General features: G+C 48.8%; 2 protein-coding genes across 2 annotated transcripts; one reads left to right on the forward strand and one right to left on the reverse strand.

Moving 5' to 3' along the window:
- The first annotated feature begins 71 nt into the window (after positions 1-71).
- Positions 72-1641, forward strand: GNG3 (G protein subunit gamma 3). Its single transcript, XM_032414305.1, has 3 exons — positions 72-323; positions 738-837; positions 1114-1641. Exons 2-3 carry the CDS (start codon positions 739-741, stop codon positions 1240-1242), a joined length of 228 nt encoding a protein of 75 aa, XP_032270196.1. The 5' UTR covers positions 72-323; position 738; the 3' UTR covers positions 1243-1641.
- A 3770-nt stretch (positions 1642-5411) lies between these two features.
- HNRNPUL2 (heterogeneous nuclear ribonucleoprotein U like 2) lies at positions 5412-17939 on the reverse strand. The gene is made up of 14 exons (XM_032414307.1): positions 17316-17939; positions 15277-15412; positions 14907-14983; positions 14571-14710; positions 13963-14053; positions 13753-13865; positions 13060-13323; positions 12749-12871; positions 12223-12351; positions 11406-11574; positions 9698-9898; positions 8574-8647; positions 8214-8321; positions 5412-8099 (listed from the first exon to the last, which is right to left on the reverse strand). The coding sequence occupies exons 1-14, from the start codon at positions 17854-17856 to the stop codon at positions 8019-8021; spliced, it is 2247 nt and encodes a 748-aa protein (XP_032270198.1). The 5' UTR covers positions 17857-17939; the 3' UTR covers positions 5412-8018.
- Between the last annotated feature and the right edge of the window lie 124 nt (positions 17940-18063).

The following is an 18063-nucleotide window of genomic DNA, read 5'->3' on the forward strand; positions in this document are numbered from 1 at the left end:
GGGTGTGCGTAGGGGCTGCAGACAGCAGCCAGGCTCCCCCACTGGCCGGCAGTTGGTATGCTCCAGGATCTGAGCAGCTCCTTCTAGCATCCTTCATCCTTCAGGTACCAGCGTCTGGGCAGTGCTTGAGCTGCAGGAACTGGGACCAGCCCTCGACAGACCTCTGACCTGCCCTCCCCAGTGGACTTCTTTGTATTAGCTGCTTCTGCTGCTGCAGCAGATACTTTCAGCTGCAACTCCCTGCAAGGTGGGGCACCCATCTCAGGCAGGTTTTGTGCACCCCACTGACTACTCCCCAGGGCTGCCGCTGCCTGTGGCCTCAGGTGAGTAGGGAGGATCCTGCTTTTTTCCCCCTGGGGCTCAAGGGGGCAGGGGGTGTTATGTGTCCTCATCAGGGCGGGGCTTTTTCTGGCTGAGGCTTTCAAAGCTGGGAACACACATGGCTGGAAGGGCTGAAAAGCCTTAAATCGTTTTTATGCCTAATGATCTGTGGCCCAGGCCATGTGGGAGTGTGGGGGGCATTTCATCCCACCCCCTCCATTTCCTTAGTCCAGGAGGACGGGGATGGGAAAGGCCACTGGAGGATGAGGATAAGAGGAACAAAATATTGGGGCATATGACCCCAGTCTTGTAAAGACTGATGAAAAAGGAGCACGGGGGGGGGGTGTCTTCAGATGAGATTATGCAGCCCCTCACCCCCCACATCATGCTCTGAGCTATCCCTCTCTTTTCTCCAGGATGAAAGGGGAGACCCCTGTGAACAGCACTATGAGTATTGGGCAAGCCCGCAAGATGGTGGAACAGCTTAAGATTGAAGCCAGCTTGTGCCGGATAAAGGTGGGCGGACCCTGGGTCCCATTAGTTGGCCCAGTTGTGCTGTAGGTCCCCAAATCTCAGGTTAAGAGATGTTTTCTTTCCTGGACTCCCTGCGATCATGGGAGGAGTCTCTGGCTCTGTGAGGACAGCTGTCCCCTGGTCTCTGTGGGGGATGAAGGAAGAGAATACTGTCTTAAAGAAGCCCTAGAGATGGCAAAAGATAACCCATTTGGGGAGGGAGGCTGCAGTCCCTCTCAGGGGATCTGGCTAACAATTCCCCTCCTGGCTGTGCCCCAGGTGTCCAAGGCAGCAGCAGACTTGATGACTTACTGTGATGCCCACGCCTGTGAGGATCCCCTCATCACCCCTGTGCCCACTTCGGAGAACCCCTTCCGGGAGAAGAAGTTCTTCTGTGCCCTCCTCTGAGTTGCCCTGTCCCTCGGCACAAGCTCTGAACCTTTCCCTCTCCTAGGCTCTTCCTTAGGTCAGTAACTGTCGTGAGCCCCTGAGGGTCCCCGCATCCCATCCCTAGCCCTTGTCCAACCCTATGAGGTTATCTGAAGCACAAAGCTCTCCTTCACCATCTGTCGACCCCATTTCCTCGCCCACTGCGGCGGACCCCATGTACCCCCTGACCCAGGGCCCCCTTAGCTCCATCCCCAGAAGGGCCGTTCAGACTCTGCCAGCGTCCTGCCGGCTTCTCTCTGTGACCCGCTCAGACAATGGAGAGAGGGATGGGCCGGGTGCTTGCTCTCAGTCTCACCTGGAGCTATGAGAAGGGTAAAGCCATTTGAAGAATAAAGTCATCCAGAGTCTCAGAGGACAGCTCCTGTGTTAAGCGTTCTTGGGGAGAGGATCATCGGTCTGTAGATCTGGGAGTGTGTGCGGCAGGTGAAAGGCTTGCCATACCCCAAGAATAGGGCCAGTCAAATCAGGTTAGACATTGTCTAGGATCGGAGATCGCCGGGACCGGGGGGATGGCGGGCGCGAGAGGGTGTCTCAAGTGGAAGAATTAAGTTAAAACAGACACTCAGAGGCTACGGAGAGCACTCACACACACACGCACGCACGCACACGCGCGCGCGAAAGCACTGAACACAAGTGAAAATGAAAACAGACCGAACAGGTTAGATCTAGGGAGGGATTCCGAGGGTAATCGCAGCCGAGGAACTCTGGAACGGAGGGGAGGAGCTCGGCTCCAGCTCCTGCGAAGGGGCCGGTTTACTTCTAAGATGGCCGCGCCCACAGCGGGCCCTTTTCCAAGATGGCCACCGCCATGGGACCAGCGCCAATATGGCAGCCCCACGTCACTGGGTTTCACCGTACAGGGCTTCCGAGCTAGCCCCATATTTAAAATGGCGGCCCCAGGCAGCCAGAGTTCTCAATATGGTCTCTTGTGTGCTCATCTGGTCTCAAAATGGCTGCCCCTGCCCTTGCCAACGCGATGCCCATTCCTACCCACCCCGGAGTCTGAAAGTCGACGTTCCGCCCCCGATCCAGGTGAAGGCACGCGGGTGGCTATAAGCAAAGATCATGGGACAAGAGGACCCTTGCAAGCACAGCGTAGCAGGCGCTGGTCGCATGGATCTTGCGAGGGAATCGAGGTTCTACAGCTTGCCAAGTAGAGGCTCCCTTTGGGGTGTAAACAGAAGTGTGCAACCAGTGCCCGGCGCCATTCCTCGGTCGCCTCCTGGTCTCCCTAGGAGCTGGATAAGCCCGAAATTGTTTCAGTTTGGGTTTCCTGGTAGGGCTTGCTGTGTTCCCATTTCTCCCTCAGGCCCACTCTGTCACCCCGCCCCTAGTGTGCCTACCAATCTTCGTAGTGGTCCCAGCTTGCCATCTGGCCAGAAGCCAAAACCAAGGCTTAATGTCTCACGAGCGCCTCCCAGACTCAAACTTGGCGGAGGTTTACAAGCCTGGGATGCTTTTCTAGAAGCCTTTTCCTTCCAAGGGTGAACATATGGAGGTGGGACCGGGGCCAAGGCAGGGAAGGTAACAACAGTCCCAGGGTGTCTGCTCCTCATGCATTATCAACATCCCCCAAATTCAGGGATATATCCCTCCCAGGGGAAGCCTAGGCCAGCTCCTGTTTTGTGTTGGGATACACTTTGGGTGGGGCACGTGGGTGATTCAGTTGATTGTGTGTCTTCAGCTCAGGTCATTGATCCCAGGGTCCTGGGATGGAGACCCACGTCGGGCTCCCTGCTGAGGGAGCTTCTCCCTCTCCCGATCCCCCTGCTTGTGCTCTGTCAAATAAATAAATAAAATATTAAAAAAAAAAAAAAAGATACCCTCGGGGGGGGGGGGGGGGGGGGAGGAGCCACCCAGCAGTAATAGGAGGTATTAGGGATAGCCATCACCCCCAGCTTCCCCACACCTTTGCACAGGAGAAAGCAAGGGGAGAGGAATGCAGAGAGGAAACCAAAAGGAATAAAGGGCATTCTACCAGGAATTGAACTTAGTCTCCTATGGATGTCTCCACAGGTCTAGGGGCACCCAACGAACTTGGGGCATTTTCAGGAACAGCAGCTTTCCAGCTGTTGATGAATTTCTGAGCCCTAACAGGTCCTGAAAGTCATCTAACTACCTCATCCTAGAGATGAAGAAACAGGGAAAGTAACCTGGTTGCCCTCTTGAAGTGGGGGCCTACCCCCATTCTGTTCAGGAGTCCCCATTAGTTCCTTCTTGGTGTTTCATCAAAACTCCTTAACGGATGGTCTGTTCTTTTTTATCCTTTTAAAGACTGATTTATTTATTCTTGGGGGGGAGGGGCAGAGGGAGAGAATCCCAAGCAGATTCCCCGCTGAGTGCAGAGGTGGGGGGGGGGCGGGATGCGGGCAGGGAGGACTCAGTCTCATCAGGAGATCATGACCTGAGCTGAAATCAACGGACTGAGCCACCCGGGGGACCCCAAGGATCGAGTCTGTTTTAATCCCTGCATCCTGAAAGTGTCTGGCACAGAGCTGGCACTCAAGTATTTAATGAATGATTGTACGAAATAGCAAGCAATACAGAGCAGACACTAAGAACCTCTTTCTTTTTCTACTGCATCACAGTGTTGGGCAAATTCCAGGACAGTAAATGAAAATTTCCATATCAGCTCAGACTTGGTAAAAAGCCAGAAAAGAAGTGCTCAATAAATGTAATCTTGATATTAGTTGTTTTGTGTTTTAAGCCTCTGCTCAGTTTTTCTGCACAATTTTCATACTCACCAAATTGAGGGTGAATGGTTGCAGCCCTATTTGGGCACAAAGGGGGCTTAAGAGGTTACCAGATGGGTGGCTCAGTCAGTTAAGAACCTGCCTTCGGCTCAGGTCATGATCTCAGGGTCCTGGGATCCAGTTCTGCATTGGCTCCCTGCTCAGCAGTCTGTTTCTCCACCTCCCCCACTTGTGCGCACGCTCACGGGCTCTCTCACACAAAGATAAATAAAAAATCTTAAAAAAAAAAAGGTTACCAGAGACCAGGCATTAACTATAAATAACCATTAAAAATGATTAATTAGCTCTAAAACTGACTTTAGGATGCCTGGGTGGCTCAGTTGGTTAAGCGACTGCCTTCAGCTCAGGTCATGATCCTGGAGTCCCGCGATCGAGTCCCGCATCGGGCTAACTACTCGGTGGGGAGTCTGCTTCTCCGACTCTCCCCCATCTCATGCTCTCTCTCTCAAATAAATAAAATCTTAAAAAATTAAAAAATAAAATAAAACTGACTTTAAATATCCCAGAGAATGGGCAAACACTGAAATCAAGGATAGCCTTTACCTATACAAAGCTGTAAGCTCCTGGGGTCTGAACCTGTGTCCCACATACAGGGAGGAGTTAGAGCAGGATCTGTAGCTTTTGTATCACTACTCTTTCAGAACACTGGTTGTGAGCCTGTGGCCTCTCAGCCTTAGTAAGTCCCTGACCATTTACTAGAAATTACAGTTAGGATCAGTTCAGTGCTAGCAACACAACAGTGCTTTTGTTACAGTTACCTTCTCATTCTCCAAATTTACTATGAAGTAACCCCCATCAACCATCTTCCACGGAGTAAGGCTTTTCCTAAGTGGTAATGACTCATTAATAAATTTACTTGGGGTGCCTGGGTGGCTCAGATGGTTAAGCGTCTGCCTTCCGCTCAGGTCATGATCCCAGGGTCCTGGGATCGAGTCCCGCATCGGGCTCCCTGCTCCTTGGGAGCCTGCTTCTCCCTCTGCCTCTCTCTCTCATGAATAAATAAATAAAATCTTTAAAAAAATAAAAATAAAAAAATTTATTTGGCCCCCAAGTGGAACCTTACATTTAGCTTTAAGCATCCAACTGGTTTTAGTATAGGCTAAGTACAGAGAGGTCATGGCTTACAATTTATTTTCTTCTACTCCAGTGGCTCAAGCGCTCAGCGAAAGCAGGCACTAAGGGAGCTAACAACCCTCAAGTGAAGGCATGGCCGGCTCCCAAGTGATCTGTAGAATAGGAAGGGAAGAAGAGCCATGCAAGAGGAAAGCCACCGTTGGTTGGACCCAGTACAACTTGAGGAAGCAGCATCAACAATCAGTCAATCCCCCCAGATGACACACTCCGCCCCAGTCAGTGCAGCCACAGGAGATAGGGTGAATTCAATCCAAATGGTTATTTATTCTAAAACTGGAAGCTACTGTGCCTACATTTTCGCCAGGATGTAATGAGAACAGGGGAGGAAAAAGTTACAGATGTAAACAATGACACAGTTACATTTTTTTTTTTTTTGAACGGTAAAACCCTTTTTTACTGGCCACTTCCAAGAATGCTTTACAGGTTGTGCAAAAACATTTACAGGCTCCATGTGGTGTGCGTTTCCATCTACAACAACTACAACAGACGTCTGATAAAACACTAAACAAATCCTCTAAGGAAAACAAGGCTAGGGATCCCTCCTGGTAACCCACATTTCCCCCCCATAACATCGTTTTTTCACAATAAAAAGACATAAACAAAACCCAGACATCTACTGTTGTTGTAAGTGATCTCTTGGGTTAAACCAACAAGGATGTGGCAGTTTCACTCTCCATCCATCAGAAAAACAGCTTTTTTTTTTTTTTTAAAGATGACTTTCTGGTGTCAAAAATTAACAGCAAGTCCCTCCCCTAGCCCTCCCCCACCCCCGAAGACCTCCAAACGGCTTGAGTTTTGGCCCCCTGCCCCGAGGGCCCAGCATCCACAAACCATGCCAGAGACTAGAGAGAGATGCTATTCGCTGGAGGACGGAACGTTTGGAAACGAGACGGCAACTTCTGCCTCAAATTCAATTTTCTATTGTTACGTAATCTTGCCCTACGGGAATTTCTTTGGGCTCCAGTTTTTACCTCCGTGCCTGACACTACGAGCAAAGCTTTCTCAAACTCCCTTAATAAGTAGTTAGTGGATTACAGCAAAGTTCATGCAATCACTCCACCCACTGCCACACGCAAATCCATGAGGGCACCACAAGGAAGCAGGCGCCAACAGAAAGGACATCACTAGGAGCAAGCCGACTTCCTACCAGCACCCCTCGCCAGTCTCGGGGGCAGAAGGGTGTACGGGACAGGGGTGACTGGAGAACTAGGATGTGGGCCTGCACGCCTAGGGGAGGGCTGCACGGAGGGAATGATGGCCAAGGGAGAGGAAGGTCAAATCTCAGCACAAAATTTTAACCCGAGAACTGCCCAGGTGAGGAAACGGAAGTGAAGCCTCGGCGGGCAGCCCGAGCCGGGCTGTACGTGGTGTTTGCGGAGTAAGCTCTTGGCTGACACAACGCTGAGCACGAGGATGACTTACAAGTGAAGCGCGGAGTACTGAAAGAGCATTCCCATATCCCCCCCGGATTCCTGAGCCCAGCCACCTGAAGCGGTTTGTCAAGAACTGGGAGGGTGTTGGTAAAGTCACAAACAAAAACTATCCCAACTGAAGTCTCTTGGCTAGAGGCCTCTCTGGGGACACGCAGGGACAGCACCCATGGAGGAATCCGGTTTCAAGAAGTCGGAGGGGGTGCCCCATTCTCATGCACACAGTACACACGCTCCCATTCTCGCTCTTCCCCAGTTTCGGCAGCCCCACTGAGCTGCCTCCCACCCCCCACCCCCCTCCTATCCACTCTCTACCTGTGTATCAAAAAAACCAGCAGGGCTTGCGCCCTCCACATTGTATAAAATAGTTGCTATTCTCAGCACCTGGGCCCCGGAGCCCACACCACAGGATTCACCTATATACATATCCTGCTGCAGCAAAAAGAATCCTGCTTCGTTTCTGTGTGAGCTGAAACCCTGAGAACCGTTCCTTCTCTCGCACTAGAAGAGGACAGATACTCTAACAGAGATGATTTCAGAGACTTCCCGCCTGTCTCGAGCTTGGAAGACAGAGAGTAGAGACTGGTAAAATCACAATCTTCAGGCTGAGGGCGGCAATGCCCTTCTCCCTCGAGGTTCTGCAGGAAATTCATTACGGGGCGCACAGAGGGGGGAAGCTATTCTGCTCTGAAATCACGAACAGTCCCCGTGCCCCCTTGGCCTGGGAATCCCATCTGACAGAACCACCCAATTGGTAGTCTCCGCGCCTCAGCCAAACAGCACGAGGCACGGGAAAGTGGAGATAGGGACACTTTGGCCTCCCAGCCCACCAGACCAGATATCCCAAGAGGGAAAGGTCGGTAAAGAAAATACAAACGGTTAGTTGGTGCAAGTGATTGATAAGAGCCAATCGTTTATTTTCACTGCCCCAGTCACAAGCTGTCCCTCTGTCCCCGCCTCCTGCCTGCTCTGGAGAGAGTGCCCTCACATGCGTGCCCACCCTCTCCGCGCCACCTCATCACTCTCCCTTCCTTGGCTGCCAGGCCAGCTGCCTCAGAATGTCAGAAGGGTGACATTTTCAGTTCTTTTCCTGTCCAACTGCAGGATATAGGACAGGCAGCCCTAAGTGCTGCTTTCTGCGCAAATGTTTTTTGATTACAAATATCTAACTAGGTTTGAAATGTTTTATAGAATAAGACAATATTCTTTTCAACAAACTTTTAAAAAAAATGTACAGTTTTGTTGTTTCCGCCTCCCCCCTCCCCTGCCCCTGCTTGCGCACCCTCCCCCCCACCGCCCCTCCCCGGCAGCTCAGCCCCACCCGAACAGCCCCTGTTTTCCTTGGTTGTGTTTTGGGGGGTGCCTGGCACCCCTAGAGATTCAGCTTCATGGCTGACAGGCGAGAACAACAGGGGCTTCACCGATACCCTTGGTAACCGTAGTAGTTCCTGTAGTATCGGTCTCTGTCCTGGGGGTGGTGGTAGTAGTAATTCTGCCACTAGAAGAGAGGGGAAACCCCATCACTCAGAGCCACAGCTGGCCGAGGACGGAGAGGCATGACACTCGTTCCTCTAGTCCTGCCACCCCCACTCTGTCCCCAGGAGATACTCACATCCCGATTGTACTGCCTGTAGTAGTCTCTGTATCTGTTGTACTCATAATCTCGCCCGTAGAATCGATCATAGTCTCCCCTGTATCGATCGTAGAAATTACGGTAACCCTGGGAAAGGAGGAGCGAAGATTTATGGGTTGTCAGGATCATGATCCACTCCTATCCCATTTTAAATGAGACACATGTCATAGCTTCATAGTATCAACAGGCTTAATCTTCCCAGAATAAATTCTTCCAGAGGAACACATTAAATGGGCAAAACCCTAAGCCCTGAGAAAACAGCCCGAACCACTCTGCTCCCCCAAGCCAAGAGGAATGGCCATCACGACCCAGAGGGAGGAGCAGGAGAGCTGCACTCACCCCTCTGTTTCCAGACTGCCCCCAGTACTGCTGCCCGTAGGCCCGGTTGTCGTAGCCTCGGCGCTGCCCGCCCACTGGAAGAGAAATGGAGAGCGCGCTCAGACAGCTGGCGTGGGGTCCTGGCTCCACAGCTGGGTGGAAATCAAAAAGTTGGAGCCAAAGGCAATTCTGGGAGAATAGGAAGCCTGCCTCTGTCAGGCTCACACAATGGTAATTAAAGCACCAGCCAGGAGCTTTTTAAAGAGTCTGAAGGGGGAGGGCAGAGGAATAGAGACACAAGAAAACCAAGCCACCTTGCTTTTGAAGCTCCCCAGTTCCTGCAAAACATCTAAGATGGCAAAAGGATACATGGCAGAGTTAGAAAGAGGAGTAAAAACTGCCATTCGTACAATCATAGACCTTCAGTCTCAGAAGGGACCCCAGATATCCTATATCCTAGACGCATTATTTTATACCAATGAAATCAAAGTCTAAATACTAAGCTCGTCTAGGGGAGGAAGTTGGTATTCTCAGTGCCTAGCGCACAGCAGGCACTCGAAAATTTTGTTGACTTATACACACACACACACCCCCCCCCAACATTTTTAAAGGGCAGTGAATGCACACTGCGGGGTTCACTGACAAACAAGACATTCAGGAGGGGAATTAATTCTACTACTAGCCTAACTGACTTTGTAACCCCCCAAAATTACTCAATAATAACGCATTCACTTTCTGGTCTACACAGCTGGGTTGATCCAACAGGCAAAGCAGCAAGAAACCTTAAGTTAAGAACCCAATTTCACTGCACACATCCTTAGGCTATATACTGCAACAGTGAGTAGGAAACAAAGAGGGGCACTCGTATGTAAAAATGAAAACGAGACAGAGGAGAAGGTCAAGCACCGCTTTTCAAGGAAACAAACGTTTCTGTTGCAAAATAACTACCTTTCGCTTAAGGAAGGCTTATGGGAAAAGCGTAAGAAGGTGGGGGTGAAGGACATAGGAAGAACGAGCTCCATAAAGAAGGTACTTCCTTATTGCCCATGACTTGACTGGGTGTCCTCGGACTCTGCTAGGGATCCCGCTGTGCACAGCACCAACAGCACACCGAGGCTGGGGGCTGGCAGGTCCCCAGGACTCACCGTAGCCTTGGCCTCGGCTTCGGTTCTGCCGGTTGCGCTTGTTTCGATTGTTTCGGCGGTTTGTCCGCTTCTCGGAAGGGGGCAGCAGCTTCCTTGCCTCCTCCTTGTACTTAGTGACAATGGGCTGAGCTTCCTCCTTCTCCAGCTCCCCGTATGTCACCTCATCCATATAGTCGCATTTTTCAGGCAGAGAGAAGTTGGCTGTAAGAGGAAGAGAGAAGCCTGTGAGACCTGGAAAGTGCATACACGTGCAAGAGCTCCCCGTGAAAAGCCCACTATAGGAAGAATGGGATTTTCTAAGCCTCATCTACCAATGCACGCTAAGGTGCTGAGTGCATACCCACTCACATTTAAATGAACAATGCACTTCCCCTACCAAAAGTGTTTCCCTAAACTGTAACAGCCCCGAGCCAATGGCTCTCTGCAAAGTACATCTACGAGTTCTCTAGTGTTCCATAATAAATTAACAGTGAATTGGGTTAAAGTTTCTTATCAGGGCAGATGCAGGTAGCCAGAGGCTAAAAATAACTGAGAAAGTTGTGGTGTTGATTAGATAAGACACTGAGAAATACACTTTTAAAAGAGACTCCATGAGAAACTGACCCAAACCAAAAGGACTTACTCATCTAGATGAGAAGAACAGGAAACAAGAGTACAAGGGAGCTCATTTACTACCTGTGCACGATGGGCCAGCACATGAGCCGACTCTCTAGACATCAAGGTCAGAGGCTGGGTCTCAGTGGAAGTCAGCTCAATGGGGCTCTCTCGATTCTAAGATGAATCCAGTTAGCCCTCAGTTTCACAAAACAGAATTAAACTCCTCCAAGTGCCTGAATATCAGTTATGGACTGGCAGAGTTCATTCTGAGTTAACTCGGAGACTCCAGCTCTTAGATGTGTCATTGGCTCCCAGGCCTGGGCATTATCATAACTCAAAGAGCCAGCAGTTGATAAGACAGGTGGGATGCCAGAAGGTGAAGGAAGCAAGGGGGAAAAAAAATCACACTCTGAAGGAACAACTGGAAGTGTGATCAATCAAGATGGAGATGATGCTATAAGGCTTTGTATTGCATTAAAATTTTCGGGCACATACCAAAAACCAAAACAAAAGCACAGTCCTAATGTGATACTAGAAAAAGCAAGGTATACTGATGAGATTGTTCACTCCAAACACCAAAGGTTCATTTGAACCATAATAATCTCCCCTCTCCAGAATATAAATTCAATGAAGGTGAAGCCTCATTTCACTGACTATTCCCTATACCTAGAATAGTACTGGACAAACAATAAACACCCTTGAAGCTTTTACTAAATGAATTGACTCAGCAAAGCTTCTGCCTTGAGTTTTAATCACCATGGGGTCTATCACTACCTCCCTTTTTGTATCTTCTCTGGAATGAGTCAAGGAATTACTGCCTCTCCGGTCACCCTCCTCATTCATTCATCCACAAGTGCTCATACCCATTAATTTAGTCTTCAGATTTACACTTTTTTTTTTTTTTTAAGTAAGCTCTATGCCCAACGTGGGGCTTGAACTCATGACACTGAGATCAAGAGTCACATGCTCTACTGACTGAGCTAGCCCGGCATCCCCAGATTTACTCTTTAGATGTGGAGAAGCACTCCAGATGCTAAGAGGTGCTAAGAGGCCCTGGAAAGGTGTGCACGGACCAAGGACAGGGTCCCTAACTTGTATCATGTTAGCCCACCTTTCATCTCCAGCATTATAGACTCAGGCACATCATCTCCCTCCACTTCCTTCCTCAACTCCAGCCTCTTCTTCCAATCTTCCTCATTAGGAACAACCACCACCACTTTCCGAGAGAAAGTCTTGAACAGCAACAGCTTCCGCCGTTGGCCAGAGTTGTACACATTACACTAGGGACAGGAAGGATAACAGATGTTTTAGGAATAAAAATTGCCACTCATATGCAACCAAAACACTTACTGAGCATCTTTTATGAGTAAAGCAAGAGATTAGGGGTCTTACAGATACAATTTCCTCTAATTCTTAAAATTCTACCTAACAGATATCATCCTGTTTTGCACATCAGAAAAATTGAGACTCAGAGACCAGACTTGTCTGAAGTCATAAACCTAGTAAGTGGTGGAGCCAGAAATCCAAACAAGCTCTTCCCATTACCTCTATTACATGTTTTATAGTCTGGGTCCATACACTCTCTGGTAAAAACACTGATAAAACACATCTCTGAGTTCAAAAAACATTACGACCACAATATACCACTTTGTCATAATTAGGTAACCTGGTTCTGATCGTTAATTCAGTCTCCCTCTACATGTGCACCCTCTTGGGACTGTAAGCAATTTTATCAGATAATTTTTCATCTTTGGACCTTCTGTAAAGCTAGATTTCTTTCTTTCCTTCTTTCGTTAAGTAATCTCTACACTCAATGTGGGGCTCGAACACACAACCCCAAGATCAAGAGTTGCATGTTCCACTGACTAAGCCAGCCTGGTGCCCCAGGTTGTTTTGTTTGTTTGTTTGTTTCAATGTTTGAACAATACCTGATCAAGAATGAAGTTCCTCTTTGTCCGGGAAGCAATCTGGACCAGCTTACTAAGGCACTGGGAGGCTTGCTGAACTAAAAGGTCTCTGCTTTTGGGATCCATCTCTGGCTCCTCAAGCCCCTTCATCTGGTGAGTTTGAGAGGAAGTGAAGAGAAACACAAGAAGTTATGCAGCAAGTTAAAACCCAAGAGTCACTGGTAAAGGCCACCTCTTTAAATGCCACCAAAGCTATCACAGTAGTTCACTCCTGTTCCTCAATGCTGTGAACATATGTTGTCCATTTTCTAAGAGTTATTTCCAGTCTTGATCTGGATATAGTCCAGATTTCACCTGCTTTCAGCAATTTGACAACACAGCAGAGGAAAAAAAACCTACTTTAAACGTATACTGAGAATTCATTTCTCTATTTGTGGGACCCTTATTCTCAGACACTTAAAAGACCCAACTCCATCAGGAAAAGGTTATAGGCATTTCTTGGAACCCCCAGAGCAAATACCACAGCTAACCTTCCCTAGCAACTCACCCTCATTTGATTGAGCACAGTCTCAGCTCCCAGAACATTGTATCTTTTCTCAGGATTTTCTTTTGCGTATTTCAGTGCCCACTGGGTCTTTCCAGATCCAGGCAGTCCTACCATCAGAATCACCTGTAAGTAAACAGAACCAGGAATACCACTGAAAACTAAGGAAGGGTCATGTTTACAAAGCCCTATTTAAGAACATCATCACCTGCCCCAGTTCGGTAAAGCTCTGAGAAGAAGCTTTAAGAAAAGCCTGAAGACCAACCACTCCAAAGCACAAGTACTAATGAGTTTTTGCATGTTGTCTGGCATACCTCACACTCCTCTCTGGTCTTGGGAGGGACTGCAGTGCGCACACGCTCCTCAACAGGCACAGCATGAATGAACACAAATTCTTCTGGTGGTGGGAAGAAGGGCTCCTCCTTCTGACCAAAGTTTAATTCTACAACACAATTTTTGCAGAGGACATGGGGTAGGAGGGCCCGTTCTGCCAGGGATTCCTTGTTGATCCGGAACGCCACACCTAGGTCTTCTCCGTTCTTGGAAAAGGAAAGTTCTACTTCTTCAGTCTCAAAATTCTACAATGACAACAAACAAGATCATTTATGACCTTACAGGGTTTGAGACATTAAATCTTACAATTTTATATTTTTTTAAACTCCAGACTACTGAACACAATTAAGCAAACAATGCATCAAATGCACAAAAGACAGGAGCTGACAAGAAGCAAATTGAGGGGTGCCTGGGTGGTTGAGCGGGTTGAGCGTCCGACTCTTGATTTCAGCTCAGGTCTTGATCTCAGTCATGAGTTCAAGCCCCACACTGAACTCACTGATCTATTCCAGACTTTACCTGCTTTCAGAAATTTGACAACACAGCAAAGGAAGGAGGCTCCCGCCTAGCATGGAGCCTACTTGGGGGGAAAAAAAAAAAAGGGAAGCAAATTGAATTCCCAGTGCCCTCTATCCACTCCTTGCTCTGAATCCACAACTTTTAGGAGCACTTACAGCAAAGCAGCCAATGACATCATTCTCCCCGAAAGTCTGGCCAAATTCTTCAAACTGCCCATTCTCTGCCTTGAGTCCTCGTCCATCGAAACCATAAGAGAATTCATCCTCACCTAGAATGGTGAACAAATTAGTTACCTACACCCAAACTTCCCATGGAGTAAGCAATATGGCAGCAAACACAAACGATTAAGTTAAAAATAACATTACCAAGCTGTGGATGGGAAAAATCAACAGACCATCCAACTCGAAGGAGAGAAACCTCTGTGCAGCCTTCTTTCATTGGGAGATTCTGGGTTACCTGGCCAAGTCAGAAAAGGAACTCTCAGATACTCTGACCAACTCAGGAGCAAAGTCTGAGTTAAAAAGACAAGACTTGTATATAAACTGAAAACAACTATCACAACTCAACATCAGAATGTCAGGGCGCCTGTGTGGCTCAGCCATTAAGCGTCTGCCTTCGGCTCAGGTCATGATCCCAGGGTCCTGGGATCGAGCCCCGCATCGGGCTCCCTGCTCAGTGGGAAGCCTGCTTCTCCCTCTCCCACTCACCCTGCTTGTATTCCTGCTCTCGCTAACTCTCTGTCAAATAAATAAATAAAATCTTAAAAAAAAAAGAAAAAAAAAAGAGTAACAGCTGTCAGTGAACTTAAACCAAAGCCACAGGGGTCAATTTCTTGGTTACTGGAGCTAAGGTTATCATTAAAACATGGTGCCTTTTACTGCATTAATAAAATACTGGTGGGCAGGAACCCAAAACATAGTTTAATAACGAGTAATTTAATAAATGAATGGTCTCAATAAACTGCATATACTACCTTGTCCTCAAAACAGACTTTCCCCTTTGTCACGCCGTAAGTACTCCTTGCCCCAGACCAAAGGGTGGGGAACTTCTCTGAAAAAAGTGGCTGCCCTCCATAGCGGTCTTTGCTCACTTGAAAATGGAGATCCGAGGTATCTGTTAGAAAGAAGCAATCTGTTTATTCCAAAGCTCAACACCCGAAAGCCAACAGAACACAAATATACCTAGTTGTCAAGAATGGATACAAAGTCTCCGGTTGCTAAATCTCTTAAAAATTGCAGGCCATGAAATTTTAATATCCCAAATCATGTGTGATTGGCTGAAAACCCCAACCTATCTGCCTTATACATACACGTGTCCAGGTTCACAAGAGTCTGATCCTCCTCCTCGTCTTTTGCCTCTTCTTCAGGGGGTGGTGGAGACTTTGAGCTGTAGGTATGAGAGAAAAGCAATAGTGTATCCAAAGCCCTCTTCTTTGAGGGATGTCTGTCTCTGTAAAATGTTTTAAACGATCAGTGAATATAAAACTCGAGCAGACAGCTTCTTTCAACAAATGAGAAAACAGCAATAGGAGCTTTCAGAGCAGATTCGATCTAAAACTTATGCCTATAAAAACCTATTCAATTTTTAATCCACCCCTCTTTCCAAACTCTCCAATCAACATCAGGTATACCAAAATCAGAGCAGACACTCCTTTCAATGAAAGGGACTGTTTCCCTCACCGGCTGTGGTAAGCCTCCTCTCGGAATTCATAGTAAGCTCGGCCATGTTCATCCTTCTCATCCCGCTGTCTCTTTACCCCCCGCCGCTCACCATCTGAGCCTGCTGGTTTTGACTTTTCACTATCTTGGTCATCTCCTACAAAAAGGAGGGAAAGAAAATCAGCAGTTTTCATTTTGGAATGTAGAATAAGCTCAGAACCAATAGCAACTAAAGGGGGAGCTGAGTGTCTAATCAGAACAGCCAGATTATTCCCACTGCATCCACAGAATGTTTTATTTCTAAAGATCATCTTCCTGTCATTGGCTGGTATTTTATTTTAGAAAAAAGAAAGGACGGACATTATGGGCTAATTACAGTCAAGCAGTAGATAAAAATTGGACAATTTTTGCATTCTAAATTTACCTGCTTAAATCAGGTCAAACTTGCAGATTTTCCCACCAATATGACATCTTTGAAAATCCCCTAAGTCTTTAAAACACTTCATAGGTTAATTTAATTTTGATTCCTGTCAGATTTGGATGTAAGCTGGACACTTAATATACATTTTCCAACACTCTTCCACAGCTTCATGATATAGACGCCTCAGTATGTGTGTGCGCGTTTTAAAGAGTTTGCCTTTCTAGCTTAGAATGCACAGCCATTCACAGCTTTTACTTATATTGCAAACAGACTCAGGTGCACATACACAGCTGTATTTTTATCATGGGTTTTTACTGAAAGTCGCCAAGAGCAAACCATTAAGTCACAAGAGACCCATAAATAATACTGCATCTTTACTGCACATAATTTGGGCCAGAAAGGTGGTGTCATGTATTTAGCAACATTCTCTGCAAAAGGGGAAAAAAATTGGAATTTTTCCTTAGGCTTTGGTAGTTTGCAACACGAAGATTTTTAATAATAATTTTTTTAAAGCAGTCCTTTATCTCTCAACCTTTTTTATCTGCTATTTGGGATACACGTTAAGTCAAAGGTTATGTAATGGGATTTTTGTTCGAGGACACAGAACAAACAATCTGTAAGTTGCATGTGACTGTCTTAGAATGGGTTCCAATCATACCATGATTACTAATAGCAGCTTAAAAAAAATCTGTTATAAAAACTAAGGCAACCCACTTCATAGTAAGACTTGGAAGCAGCTCTAGTTTTCCTGCCTACTCTGACAGACAGGTATGGATCCAACCACTTCAAAAGAAGAAAGGTCACTAACTCCCTGGGGCGATTCTACACATTCTCTTCCGAGGTTACTCAAATGGAGCCACTAACACCTCAATTATTTCAATTCAGGAAGTCAGGGACCTAGAATGTAAAAGGCTGACCAAGTGTACAGCAAATCCACAAATTTGCCCATCCACGGACCCAGTGAGAAGATTAAAATTTAATCATCAGAATTCAGGCAAGATAAAACCTCTACCAAGAGGCTGGCTGGTTCTAAATGCACTAGATCAAGACCTTCTCTTCACTAGTTAACTATTAAACTCCACACCCTCACACCACAGGCTGCTAAAGCAGGAGCAAGGTTAGATTTCCAGATTCACTGTGTGGCTCAAGCTCCAGCCATTGGATGGAGCGAACTTTGGCGAACTTAGCTTATTGCTTAATATTTTTAAGGCGGAAATGTCAATAGTCAGGTAACCCAAAGGCCAAAACCTCCAATAGTCCGGTCTGGCCGTCCGTGCAATCGCCAATTTCTCAGCGCATTCCCGCTTTAGGAAAAGATAACCAGTACCGCGAGAGACTGCTCCACAGGTAGCTCACGAGCAGTTCGCATGCAAAATCGCTCACTTCCATCCACTACCACCAAGGAACCGAGTTAGGCAGGAACCTCCCTCCTGCAGAGAGCGGGGCCACCAGAGGCAGCCAAACCCCCCCAGAAAAGTGGGTAGAGAATGAAAACCACCTCCCCTGGGGAGTCCCACCAAAAGGCGACGGGAATCTTGCGCTTTCGGGCAAGTGAGAACAAGGATTCGGACCCCGCGGTGCGCGGCTGGGTGCTGGGTCGGGGGCAGTTTGGAGCCCGGCTCCGCTGCCAGCTCCTCACCCTGTTCCTCTGCGGCCTTGTCACCCGGCGCCTCGGATCCCGGCGTCTCGTCCCCGCTCCGCTCCTCCGGCTCGTCCTCCTCCCCCTTGCCGGTGCCCTGCTCTTCGCCACCATTTACCCCACCTGACCCGGCCGTGGCCTCCTCCACCGGCTTCTCGGAAGCATCAGGCTCGGCCGCGGCCTCCATGGCTGCCGCCTCCGGGGGCTCCGGCGGCGGCTGCGCGGCCTGGCCCGAGGCCTGGGCAGGGGGTGGCTCTTCGTCCTCGTCCTCAAGCAGCGCCTCCTCGTCCTCCTCCTCCTCTTCTTCGTCGTCCTCCTCGTCCCCGCCCGGGCCACCGCCCGACGCGGCCACAGGCCGAGGCTCCGCCTTGCAGGCCCCGCCGGGCCCGGCCCCGCCACCGCCGGCCTCGTCCTCGAGCATCTCGGCGTCCAGCGCCTCCTGCAGCCGCTGCGCCAGATCCACCTTTAGGCCGCGCGAGTCCAGGCCCCGCCGCTGCAGCTCCGACCGCAGCTCGGTCACTTTCAGCCGCTTCACCTCCATCGCCGCCGCCTCCTCCGCCTCCCGCCGCCTCCTCCCCTGCGAACCGTCGACCGAGCCCGACCGCGCAGGCGCCGCCGCCGCCCGCCTCCGCCTCACGCGCCAGCACTGAGCCCGCGCGAGCGAGCGCACGCACGTACGCACGCAGGCAGCGAAGGCCGCGCGCAGCCTCCGCTACGTAGTGTTTGTTTCTCCCTTTTGCTCCCCTCC

Source organism: Phoca vitulina, unplaced genomic scaffold (assembly GCF_004348235.1).
Source record: "Phoca vitulina isolate PV1807 unplaced genomic scaffold, GSC_HSeal_1.0 scaffold16, whole genome shotgun sequence".
In the NCBI taxonomy this organism is placed as follows: Eukaryota; Metazoa; Chordata; class Mammalia; order Carnivora; family Phocidae; genus Phoca; species Phoca vitulina.